The 13,189-nt window shown below is 40.8% G+C and overlaps 1 protein-coding gene across 12 annotated transcripts in view; it reads right to left on the bottom strand.

Moving 5' to 3' along the window:
• SLC4A4 (solute carrier family 4 member 4) overlaps positions 1-13,189 on the bottom strand; it is a 375,082-nt gene that overhangs the window by 55,632 nt on the left and 306,261 nt on the right. For all 12 annotated transcript variants that reach the window (XM_077276704.1, XM_077276710.1, XM_077276720.1 and 9 more), the window contains 4 exons: positions 8,655-8,812; positions 3,398-3,485; positions 1,819-1,973; positions 1,445-1,558 (listed from right to left, as the gene is read on the bottom strand). In XM_077276704.1, coding sequence (XP_077132819.1) covers positions 1,445-1,558; positions 1,819-1,973; positions 3,398-3,485; positions 8,655-8,812 — 515 coding nt within the window. The remainder of the gene's footprint in view (positions 1-1,444; positions 1,559-1,818; positions 1,974-3,397; positions 3,486-8,654; positions 8,813-13,189) is intronic.

Genomic DNA, 13,189 nt, shown 5'->3' with positions numbered 1-13,189 from the left:
GCGCCCGATGCCAAGAAGATGTGAGTGACAGCTGTGTGCTGTCTGAAGCAGGGGGGAAACGCCGGCCTACTTGACTGAAGACCAGGTATTTCAGACAAATTATAAAACTGATTATTTCTCTAGTTACAGCACCCACAACTAAAAGAGCCACCTTGTCAGAATGCAGCATTACTGCTGCACAAGGTGGCTCTTTTAGTTTAAAACGACTGGGGGGGGTGACAGGTTCCCTTTAAGGCCTCATTCAGATGTCCATTTTTGAGTATGAGTGCTATCCTGTGGTTTTCACAGAAAGCCATTCACATGTTGGTGATTCTTTGCGGACTGCACGGTCTGCAGAAAATCCCGGAGACTTGTCTGATTTTGATTTGAGGGTCAGATCAAAGTTGGCAATGCAAGTGTATGGGTAATGAAACAAATTGCAAGCTTCAGTGCCATCGAAGTGCGATCCGATTTTCGCAGACTTTTTTTCTCCATGTGCGAGAAAACTGATGACACTAGCCCACACTCTGATCAAACTCTGATTACATTATGATCAATGCCTGATCAAAATAATAGGTCCATTTTAGTGATGAGAGAGTGTGTTCGTTACTAGAGATTTCCGAGCATGCTCTGGTGTTCTCCGAGTATCTGGGGTGTGCTCGTAGATTATGTTTGTGTCGCCGCATCTGCATGATTTGCGTCTGCTAGACATCCTGAATACATGTGGGGATTCCCTAGCAAAAAGGCAATCCCAGCACTTGCTCAGGTTGTCTAGCAGCTATAAATCATGCAGCTGCGGAGACACAAACATAATCTATGAGCACACTCAAAATACACGGAGAACACTCAAACATGCTCAGAAATCTCAATTAACGAGCACACTCGCTCATCACTAGCCCATTTTTTCTATGTGAGAAAAATGGACACCCGAATGAGGGCAAACAAATGAAAATGAGCTTGTACTCATATCCTGCTATTATTTCATGTATTTTGCACCATATACTCAATGATGTTGTTTCGATCATCCACCCCTGGTAATTTTGTGAACTATCACCAACTGTTCCCATGAGTTGAGTGAAAACTATTGCGAATCCTATGCAGAACATTTTGCATTTTTCTGAGGGAAAACTAGGTGAGATGAATTAGGCAAAAAAAATCATAGAACAGCATAGTGATAAAATAAATGAAATACACAGTACCTCAATAATATGGGTACACAGCACTATAGAGTAATTAGCAGTACTCAGATCCTGGGTTTTCTAGTCAAGCATCAAAGTCCAGGGTTTTTGTGGAGATCCCTAGTTTGTAGTGTCTCAGCATTTAATTTTCTTTTTTGGCCTTCCTGCAGTCCAACCTTTAAAATGTCAACTGCACAACCTTTCAATGGCATTTTAGACAGAACAGTAGTATATATGCAACAACTGATATATTTGTCTAGAACACTGTATACTATTGTATCACTGACCGTCCAGTCCTCTGCAGCTCCGGGGTGTCACCATGGCCTCCACCTCCATGACCATCATCATGTGGAGTGTCTCCATTCATCTGCACACTTTCCCCACCTGAATACATGTTTTTCCTGTGGGTAGAACAATAATAGGAACTGTCAAAGTATATTTCATGAAATATACAGTAGCAATGACCAGATCATATTCAAGGAGAATGGAAACCATATATATATTTCAAATATTTCTAAATAGATACATCAAGAAATGTTATAATCAGTTTTATGTAATCTAATAATGCTCCATGGAAAGGTTATACACTATCTTCTTCTAATGTATCTTCTAACTTTGTTACTGAATTTACAAAAGGAATATATAGAAATCAGAACTGTACCTCTTATCAGAAGATGGAAGAGTCTTTGGCGGTTCTATCCTTATTGCAGGGTCCCATTCACCGGGTGGAAGCACTATCACCTCATCCAGAAACTCGTCAATTCCAGCAATCAGGTCCTGCCTGTCTTTTGCTTTATAGGCAATATCATGGAATACCTATAATGATATGATTACAGTATTTCTTACAAAAAGTCCAAAGAAATGTTTCAAAATACATCTAGCAAACTAAAAATTCCTTACAACATATAATTGGACATTGCAGGCGAAAAAATGAAATTACATACATTATAAAGGCACACGATTTCAAATACCCTATTTGTATAATATGGGTTATTCCTGTGGGAAAGTGAGAAAAGGTGGTGCTTTTTGAGCACAGTAAGTTGGAGATCAATATGGTAATAGGAGAGTAGCCTCTCACCTGGCTAGGTTGGGCTAGTGGTGCACTTCAAATGTGTGTATTTTGAAATTGAGGAAGGGTGCTGTAGTGTGGCTAATGGTCACGTAGTCGGTGGGAGGTATGTGTCGCAGAGATGGCTATTCTCTGTCATTTAACCTGGAGTATTTTCTTTAGTGCACAGGAGCACTAAGATGCCGTTTGGTGCACCTGGGTCTGGGTTGCGGGTAGCTATGAGAGATGGGTGGGTCTGGCTACCCACATACATCACCTCTGGGTGTGGTTATAGCCTATATAATGGAGGCTGTTGTTTGGCACATGGTCTGTATGTTGGGAGGGAGAAGGCCTCCTGTGTGTGTGGCACCAGACCGAGCCTGAGTGCCGGACACTGCCCCAGCCTGTGTGCCCACAGGCCTGGCGGAGCAGAGCCCTGATACGGACATTTGTATTTTGTTTGCCTGAGCTAAAGGCTGTTTGTTTTTTGTTTTGCTTCTGGGTTTATGAAGCAATAAACCCACATGAACATTTATAGGAACAAGCCTCCTGTTTTCCTCCCATTGCACCCAAGTGAGTAGAGAAGATACCAGGGAAAATGGAGCATTACAATGATGGCAGACTACTGTTGGACGCTTCAGACAGACATTCCAGATGCTACTCACAAGCCTAAATGCACTAAGAGGAGTCTCACAGGAAATGAAAGGTCGATTTTAGTGAGTGTTAGTGAGTTAATTTCAGTTCAAAAAATTATTTTCATGAAAAATTTGTAATAAAAAACTAATTTTATAAGTCTATTTTCATTATTTCGTGGTATTGCCTTATTTCAAATAGTTACCTAAATTGTCAGGAAACGTGACGTCCTATGACAAAACGAAGGTCATTTACAGATTCAGTGCACCAAAAAACATAAAGATTATGTGGAATAACCAAAACAGCTCTTGAAATTTTATTTTTTTGCAGACCTGTGTTACAGTTGATCATTGGCTCTAGCAACAGCAAATATATCATGTGGCCAATCCCCTCAATGATTAGCCCAAAATTTGCTAAAATTGTTCATATATGCTACTACTAATGTAACAGCAATGTGTTTCACGGTGCTAAAATTACATATTTTTGTATTAAGGGCTATTCCTTGACCTGACAAATATGCATCTTTAGTAAAAAATAAATAAAGATACGTCAGTGTTACCTCATCAGACATTAAAGTAGCTATACTTCTTCCAATCTCATGATACGACTTGGCTTTTCCTTTTGGTCCCAGTAAGATGAAAAGGAATCTGAATGCAAAACAGATTGTAAGTAAAAAAGAGAAGAGAGAAAAATGAAACAGCATTGTAACAACATTAAATCGAAACAAATAATTACCATTATAATTAGACATACAGTATATATGTACGGAATACTTTTCAATGTAATATGACAAAGGACATTGTAGATTGTAAGCTCTTACAGGCAGGGTCGTCATTATTTTTCCTTTAATTATTGTATTATCTTTAACGTTGTTACTTATGACTTGTATATGAACTGTTAAACTGTAAAGCGCTGAGGAATATGTTAGCGCTTTATAAATGAAGATTATTATTATAAAGGAAGAGTATGGTAAATTGCACAGGATTAGCTCAGTGCACAAAAAACTTCATCTTTCAAGATACTCTAATTACTATGCATACAGTGTGTGGAAATATCAACTTTTTTCTGAGTTAATATTTACTGTTTGTGGCACAAAGTAATAGGGTATGGTCCCACGGTCAGTAAACACTGCAGGTTGGACGCTATGTATATCCGCAGTGTCCAACCAGCAGCGGCCAGATGTTACAGCATAGTGGATGGGATTTCATGAAATCCCATCTCCACTATGCGTGCAGGGACGCCTCCAGCGTCCCTGCGGAGATGGACATGTGGCACGTCTTTCCAGACCGCAGCATGTCTATTTATCTTGCGGAGATGCTCAGCCTCCATAAGATAAATATCACCCGTACAATGTATTGGGCACTGTGATTCCGCACGGTTCAATGAACACATGCGGAATCACCTACGTTGAAAAGCCGGAAGCCATGTGCTGCGTCCAAAGCGCTGTCTAATACTGACCGTGGGGATGTAGCCATATGGTTATCTGGGGTCGGGTGAGGGTTTATTTTTTGCGCGCCGAGCTGGCATTTTTAGTGATACCATATTGGTGCAGATACGTTCTTTTGCTCGCCCGTTATTGCATTTTAATGCAATGTCGTGGCAGCCAAAAAAAACTAATTTTGGCGTTTTGATTTTTTTTATCGCTACGCCATTTAGCGATCAGGTTAATCCTTTGTTTTTATTGATAGATCGGACGATTCTGAACGCGGCAATACCAAATATGTGTAGGTTCGATTTTTTTAAATTATTTTATTTTGATTGGGGCGAAAGGGGGGTGATTTGAACTTTTATATATTTTTTATTTTTTTATATTTTTAAACATTTTTTTTTCATTTTGTCATGCTTCAATAGCCTCCATAGGAGGCTAGAAGCATGCACTACACGATCGGCTCTGCTACATAAAGGTGAAGCACAGATCACCTCTATGTAGCAGAAATGCAGGGTTGCTTTGAAGGCGCTCAAAGCAATCGGCCTTCAACAACCATAGAGGTCTCAAAAAGACCTCTGGTTGTTATGGCAATGCACCGATGACCCCCCGATCATGTGACGGGGTCAGCGGTGTGAGCACTTCTGGCCGCGCGGCCGGGAGCGCTAGTTAAATGCCGCTGTCAGCGTTTGACAGCGGCATTTAACTAGTTAATGGGCACGGGCGGATCGCGATTCCGCTCGCGCTCATTGCGCGCACATGTCAGCTGTACAAAACAGCTGACATGTCGCGGCTTTGAGGTGGGCTCACCGCCGGAGCCCACCTCAAAGCAGGGGATCTGCCAGCTGACGTACTATTCCTCAGCTGGCAGAAAGGGGTTAAAGGCACCACCTTCTTATGAATATGTGAGCAGAATTTTGCGTACAAGACTATCTATCTATCTACCTATCTATCCCATATCTATCTATCTCATATCTAGAAAAGGAAAACACAGCAGCACTATGCATAAGTTTAGGTGAAAACACTGAAAAACATTAAAAGCATTGAACTCAGATTTTACTACTCAAAAATATGTACTTCCAAAAATGAATAAAAATGAAGGTTTTTGGAGCATAAATTGGCCAATTCATTTATGCCCATCAACCACGGCAAGGTGACCTCCCTTTGATGGGTCCCTATTCTACTGTATATGCCACTCTGGGGCTCTCAACCTACAGTTAAATGTCTCTCTCGTGTCTCTCCTGGGTTTAGCCTACAATTTATGAGCAGGTAGAACTGATTACGGTCACATGCAGGTCAATGGGAAGAGTGCAGAATCAGTCTGGAGGCAGCCAACACCCATTTTCTGTTAAATATACAGAAAAAACCTGACCAACACCTCCTAAGTGTGAACATGTGCAAGCTGCGAGACAGCATTATATAGAAAAAGGAAAACACAGCAGCACTATGCATAAGTTTAGGCCATGTGAAAACACAGAAAAACATTGAAAAATATAAATTGTAGGCTAAACCCGGGAGAGGCATGAGTGTTCATTTAACTGTAGGTTGATAGTCTCAAAGCTAAAATAAAGTTTAAACAGTCACTGTTTATGGCACAAACCAAACCCATTGAAACAGACCAGTCATGATGGGATCTATCTGCTCATAATACTTGGATTGAATTTGCTTGTCTTTCTAGCCAATATGATATTGAGGATTGTGCTCCTCTGCTTTTAGTTGGTATTTATAACAGCAAACGAGAGCTTGAGAAGTTTACATGAACGGCTGTTAGCAGAATGCTGAGACGTTCCACTAAACACATTGCTCTCCAGGGATTCACATATCGCATTTTCACCGGATTCAGACACTGCGAATGACTCCATATTTCTCACAAATGTAAATTTAATTGAATTGCTAAATTACTGATAAAACTTGGTGCTAAAGACAATAAATACATAATGGATATTTGAAAAAAAATCCATAAAACGCATAAAAGGCTTTATTTCCATTAATGTTATGCATTAACCTATTCCTGTTTTATTGTTTTTGCTATAATATTTCGAAAAAAGTTACATCTCTATAACAATTACGTCTAAGAATCCCCTGAACAGAGGTTTTATAAAGAAATCTATTAAAAAAGTAACAAAAAAAGAACATTTAAATAAAGATATAAAATATGTGTTTACACTAAAAAAAACTGAACCTTTCCAGGAAATACCGTATTTTTCGGACTATAAGACGCACCGGACTATAAGGCGCACCCAGGTTTTAGAGGTGGAAAATAGGGAAAAAAATATTTGAAGCAAAAAAAATGTGGTAAAATATTTAATAACATAAATAACATACTATTATATGTGGTGTTATTATATATAATAGTATGTTATTATGTTGGAAGCTGCGGGACCAGTGTGGTGTCTGTGAAGTACGATATGAAGACGCTGGAGGGTGAGGATAAGGGCTCATTTCCACATGCGAGGCACACGTTCGTATCTCGCATGTGGAAACCAAGCTCTGGCGCCGGCACTTTGGAGCGGAGCTGTGCAGCTCCATGTGTTCCTATGCGGCCGCACGCTCCGCTCTGGAGTGCCGGCTCCACAGCTTGGTTTCCACATGCGAGATACGGACGTGTGCCTCGCATGTGGAAATGAGCCCTAAGAATGGGTGCACAGGGCTTATAGTGAAAGCACCACTCCAGCACTGCAAAATAACACTGGAGTGCTGCTTTAAAATCCCATGGGAGAACTATAACTCCCAGCATGTCCTGCAGATCCTATGACATACTGGGAGTTATAGTTCACCAAAGGAGTGACAGAGTGCTTTATTGTGTTTTGTAAAGACTGACCTCTTAATTGTGGCAGCCAGCCACACTGTTGTGAGGTAAAAGCTGGAGCATCCCATGGCTGCACACACACAGAGCCCTCCCTGTTGTTGTTGCCTTTCCACAGCGCAGGACATAAGAGGAAGCTGCAGATTCTAGGTGGGAGTTTGAAGGACCTGTGATGATGTCAGAAGAGGGAGGGCTCTGTGCTGCCATGTGATGCTCCAGCCCGCCCACTTCTGACATCACACAGGTCCTCCCTGTGCACCAGACAGCTCAGCATCCAGCACAGGCAGGTATGCAGCGATCTCCTGGCCCCTGCTGCTGCCTCCTCCTCCCCCGGACACACAGATTCTCCCCGGAATCAGTGCTGGGGAAACTGTGTGTCCCTGCTTAAGTGCAGCATTCATTTGCTGCTCCCGGCTCACCGCTCAGCTGATCGGTGGGCGGGGAGCAGCTAATAAATATTCACTGCACTTAATCAGCGGGGCCATGTGCTTTCCCCAGCAGCTGATTCCGGGCAGCGGGGACATCCTGAAGTGGGATAACAGTGCGATCCCACTCGCTGCTGCCCCCCTCCCCACATGCTATATCCGTACTATAAGACGCACCCACACTTTCCTCCCAAATTTGGAGGAAAAAAAGTGCGTCTTATAGTCCGAAAAATACGGTACTTGGTTTTCCTGCCTACAAGGCCATATGAGGGCTCGTTTTTGAGGGACAAGTTTTAGATTTTAATGACACCATTCATTTTAACTTATTATTTACCGAGAAACATGAAATTTGACTAAAATGGTGGAAAAAAAGCGTATTTTGCCCTTATTTTTCATTTCTTTTTATAGCATTCAATGTGTCGTAGACAAGACTGGCAATTCTGCAGTACTAAACTTTTATAGTGGTTTTTTTTCAGATTTTATTTCTTAGAAAAAAAAAAAACAACTACGAAACATAAAATAGTTTTACATCAGAGTTTTTTAAGACGTAACTGTGTTTAGACTTGATCAAGACTGTTATAGGCAACCGCTGGCTGTATAACACCAGATGTCATGGAAGATTAGCAGAAAGTTGGTAGTTAGCAGTGGGGATCATTTTTTTACTTGTACCTACAAAGTCTTATAAGGTATTATGTATACACTGTTATTGGTATTGTAATATTAAAACTAATATTTTCATAGAAAATCTGAAAGCTATTACTGTAAGTTACCTTAAGAAGAATAAAGGCATCTAAGTGAAAGAAGAGATGGATACCAAGATAAGAGAGATGATGAGATCCATTTTTAGGATGTCGGACTTTCGAAAGGCAAGAGTGAATGAGCGCCACACAAGTCCATGTTCAAATTGGCAAACTGCACACTTACTTGGATATTTTAATGTGCGCCTAATAAAAACTATTCACATCCATGTTTTCTTGATAGGTGATTTGGAGGTGGATCAGGCCTATCTTCACACATACAGACCAATATTTTCACACTCTTTGTTCCATACACTATTACATTTATCATTTTTTTCACAGCTGCTAAACATATTCTTTTACCAGTTATTTGTGATCCTAAACAGACCACACAAGAAAGAAAATAAACTGTATTATTGTACCTGGTGGGCACAGGAACCTCTGTGAGAGATCCAAACATTACTGCATCCTTTAACCGGACAAATGCAATGAAAGGATTCTCCAAGAAGTCAACTTCTCCGACAAGGACATTGGAGGCTTCAGCATCTCTTGGCAGTTTCTTCATGAATTTGTTCTTTAGCTAAGACATAAGCAGACATGGCGTAAGTCGTTTGCATGCATATTTTTCATACAATGGGAGCCTGTACATCATACATGAAGTCAGCACAATGCCAGAGAATGGAAGAAAAAACTAAAATCGTAGGACACAAGTGATGAACCTCTGAACATGCATGGCTGCATGCAAAGATATAATCACATAAATACCCATATTTACACCATCCAGTCTATAATAATATCTATAAAAAAGTGTACAAAACATAAACAAAAAGATGCAACAATGAACACCATGTGAAATGCCAGCACAAATGATCAAACATGTCACAAGACAAAGAATCACACTTGTGCTTCAGGTCATTTAAAAAAAAGGCTTAGAAGAAATGTCTACTACTGCAGAAAAGACAAACCAAAAATTTCTTAAATGTTGCCACAATATACTAATGTAACTTGTATTGACAATTCATACATTATCATAGCGCCTTAAGGTGAATTAGACAATACTCAGTTTCAAAAGCGTATACCGTAAATAACCGAGTATAAGCCAAGTTTTTCAGCACTTTGTTTTGTGCTGAAAATGAACCCCCTCGGCTTATACTCGAGTGAGGGTCCAGGACATGAAGTGGAAGTGGCAGAGCAGCGGGTTACTGGGGCAGGAGCCGTCTGATGTGGCTAACTCTGGTGCCCGCTGCTAAAGAGAAAGGAATATTCACTGTGCTGGCAATTAATATTCATTTCTCTGTAATAGCAATGAATACTCACTGCCCTCCATGCGCACAGTTCTGGCATGGGGAGCAGTGAGTATTCCGGCAGCTGTGCTCTGCTTGTAAGCAGTGCATGGGGACCCTGCCTTGCGCTGCTTACAATTATAAAGCAGCTGCTGGCACCAGAACAAGACACTGAGAGGGAGCGCAGGAAGGTAAGTGGGATGGTTTATTTTTTTGTATGTTTTTTTGATGGGGGCCATACATTCAAGGATTGGGTCCAATCATACAAGGATGGGAATAAGGAGCCATGCACACAAGGATGGGAATAAGGAGTGATGCAGAAAAGGATGGGCATGAGGAGCCATGTATACAAGGGTGGGGATGAGGAGCCATGCAGACAAGGATGGGGATGAGGAGCCATGCATACAGGGATGGGGATGAGGAGCCATGCATACAAGGATGGGGATGAGGAGCCATGTATACAAGGATGGGGATGAGGAGCCATGCAGACAAGGATGGGGATGAGGAGCCATGCAGACAAGGATGGGGATGAGGAGCCATGCATACAGGGATGGGGATGAGGAGCCATGCATACAAGGATGGGAGGGGGGAGCCATGCATACAAGGACGGGGATAAGGAGCCATGCTTACAAGGATGGGGATGAGGAGCCATGCATACAAGGATTGGGGATGAGGAGCCATGCATACAAGGATGGGGATGAAGAGCCATGCATACAAGGACAGGGATAAGGAGCAATGCTTACAAGGATGGGGATGAGGAGCCATGCATACAAGGATGGGGATAAGGAGCCATGCTTACAAGGATGGGCATGAGGAGCCATGTAAACAAGGATGGGGATGAGGAGCCATGCATACAAGGATGGGGATGAGGAACCATGCATACAAGGATGGGAGGGGGGAGCCATGCATACAACAGTTTTCTGGCAATAGTGTTTCTCATCTGAATAATAATCAATGCTATGTCTGGTCCCAGATTTTCCCCTGAATATATAGTCAAGGTAAACTATACAAGTGACTACAGAGGTCTGAGATGATCTTGGTGAGATTACATCAGGTTTTCCGTGTGTTCTTAAACTATGTCCATATTATTATTTTGTTGCATATTTGGTGCATCATTTTTCTTTCATTATCTACATTAATTATATTTGATCCTTTTATTTACCTTCTCCTTATTTATGTTATACTTCTATTTTAGTGCACTTTATTATTTTCCTGTATATATTGACACAGATCTTGAAAAAAAAACAACAACAAGGTTGAAATGTTGAGAATATATGATAATTTGTTTACCTATTGCCTAAACAAATACAATAAAAATATATTCATGCATTATACAAGATTTTCGATCTACAGTTAGGCCCAGAAATATCTGGACAGTGACCGAATCCTCGCGATTTGTGCTCGGCATGTCGCCATTTTGGATTCAAAATGCAACAAATGAGATGTTATTGAATTTAGATTTAATTACAAAGGTTAAACAGAAATACCCTGTGAAATGTTTAGGAATTGCAACCATTTTTTAACAAAGCCTCTTCAATTTCAGGGGTTCAAAAGTAATTGGACAAATTAACTTTTCCATAAATACAATGTTCATTTTTAATACTTTGTAGAGAATCCTTTGCAGACAATGACTGCCTGAAGTCTGGGCACTATGGATGTCACCTAATGCTTGGTTTCCGCCTTTGTGATGCTTTCCCAGGCCTTTACTACAGCTGACTTCAGTTGTTGCTTTCTTGTGGTTCTTTCTGCCTTAAGCTTTTGTCTTAAGCATGTGAACTGCATGCTCGATGGGGCTGAGATCGACTGAGTGACTTGTCCATTGCAGAATACTCCTCTTTGCCTTTAAAAAATCCTGGATTGCTTTCTCAGTATGTTTTGGGCCATTGTCCATCTGTACTGTGAAGTGCCGTCCTATCAACCTTGCTGTATTTGGTGGAATCTAAGCAGAAAGTATATAGTGACCGAGTGCCACTGGAAGCTGTGCATGCCCATGTCATTACATCGTCTCCACCATGTCTTACAGAGGATGCGGTATGCTTTGTATCATGAGCTGTTCCAAGCCTTCTCCAAACTTTATTCTTCTCATCATTCTTGTACAGGTTGATTTTATTTTCATCTGTCAAAAAAACATTTTTCCAGAACTAGACTGGCTTTTTTTTTTTAGAATTTTTTTGCAAAAGTCTAATCTGGCCTTTCTATTTTTAAGGCTGATTAATGGTTTGCAGAACCTTCTGTATTTGGGCTAATGAAGTCTTCTCTTTATGGTAGACTTAGATCCTGAAACATCTACTTCCTGCCTGGAGAATGTTCTTCACTTGGGTGGATGTTTTGAAGATGTTTTTCTTCACCATGGGGAGGATTCTGTGATCATCCATCACTGTTGTCTTCAATGGACATTCAGGCCTTTTTGAGTTCCCAAGCTCAGTAGTGAGCTCTTTTTTTGCAAAATGTATCAAACAGTTTTTTTGACCACTCCTAAAATTTCTACTGACAACGGAGAGGAAGGGTCAGCTGACCAGATACCGAAGCACCTGTATTCAGGGAATCATTGCAAAGAGCTGCCCAAATTGGGACCACAGACAAGCAAAATGAAGACTGAAGACACTTCGGCAATGAACAGGGTAGTAAGTAAAACTTCACATTTATTTAGGTTAGTTAAAAATACTCGACAGTAGATCCAGCAAATCTACTAATAACCTGATTAACCTACACATTTTGTCGTAATCATGATATAGGTGGAATATGTATTATAGGTTATTAGTATTTTGTGGAATTGCTGGATCTACTACCTCGTATTTTTAACTAACCTAAATAAATGTGAACTTTTACTCCGTCACCTGTTCATCACTGGAAGTTCTTCTCTCTTCATTTTGTTGAACATTTCTGTTATCTCTCTGAATAATTTCTTCTTTTTTTCATCCTAATGATTGTCTGTTTCTGTTCCACTGAGAGCCCCCTTGACGGCATGTTGGGGTTTCAGGGCAATAGCTTCCAAAAACAAATGCCACATCTGAAATCAGCCCCAGACCACTTACCTCCTTAACTGATGGTGGATTAATGATGGAATAGACCATTAAAGAACTTTTGAGATAATTTGCCAATTACTTTTGGTCCCTTTAAAAAGAGGCAGCTACATATTAAAGAGCTGTAATTGCTTAACTCTTACTTCAATTACCATGTGCGTATCCTCAAATTCAGGGCTCCTTCTCACTTGCACGAGACTCGGGTGCACTGCACCTGGCACAGAGGAGCAGAGCATGCGGCTGCATGTATTCCTATGCGGCCGCATGCTCCGATCTGATTGGTGGGTGCAGAGCCGGGTTTTAAACATGCGAGACTCATCCGAGTTGCTCGCAAGTGAGAAGGAGCCCTAAAGCTGAGAGTCTGCACACCTATATTGATTATATACATGTATTTTGAATAAATTTTGATCAACACCTAAAATGCCAAAACTTTTGTCACTGTCCAAATATTTCTGGACCTAACTGCATATCATTGTGCTGGGATCAAATCTATGGAGAAGGTATTTTTAGTGGATGGAATAAATAATAGTGGAAAAAACCCTATAGATATTGTTCTCCACAAAAGGGAGAAACAAAAAGTTCTAGAAAGTGAGTATTTAGCATTGACGCAATTAACCAGAACCCCTACATACAAGCATTATACAAATAGGG

Source organism: Ranitomeya variabilis, chromosome 1 (genome assembly GCF_051348905.1).
Source record: "Ranitomeya variabilis isolate aRanVar5 chromosome 1, aRanVar5.hap1, whole genome shotgun sequence".
NCBI lineage: Eukaryota > Metazoa > Chordata > Amphibia > Anura > Dendrobatidae > Ranitomeya > Ranitomeya variabilis.
This window is presented reverse-complemented; position numbering and strand designations above follow the sequence as displayed.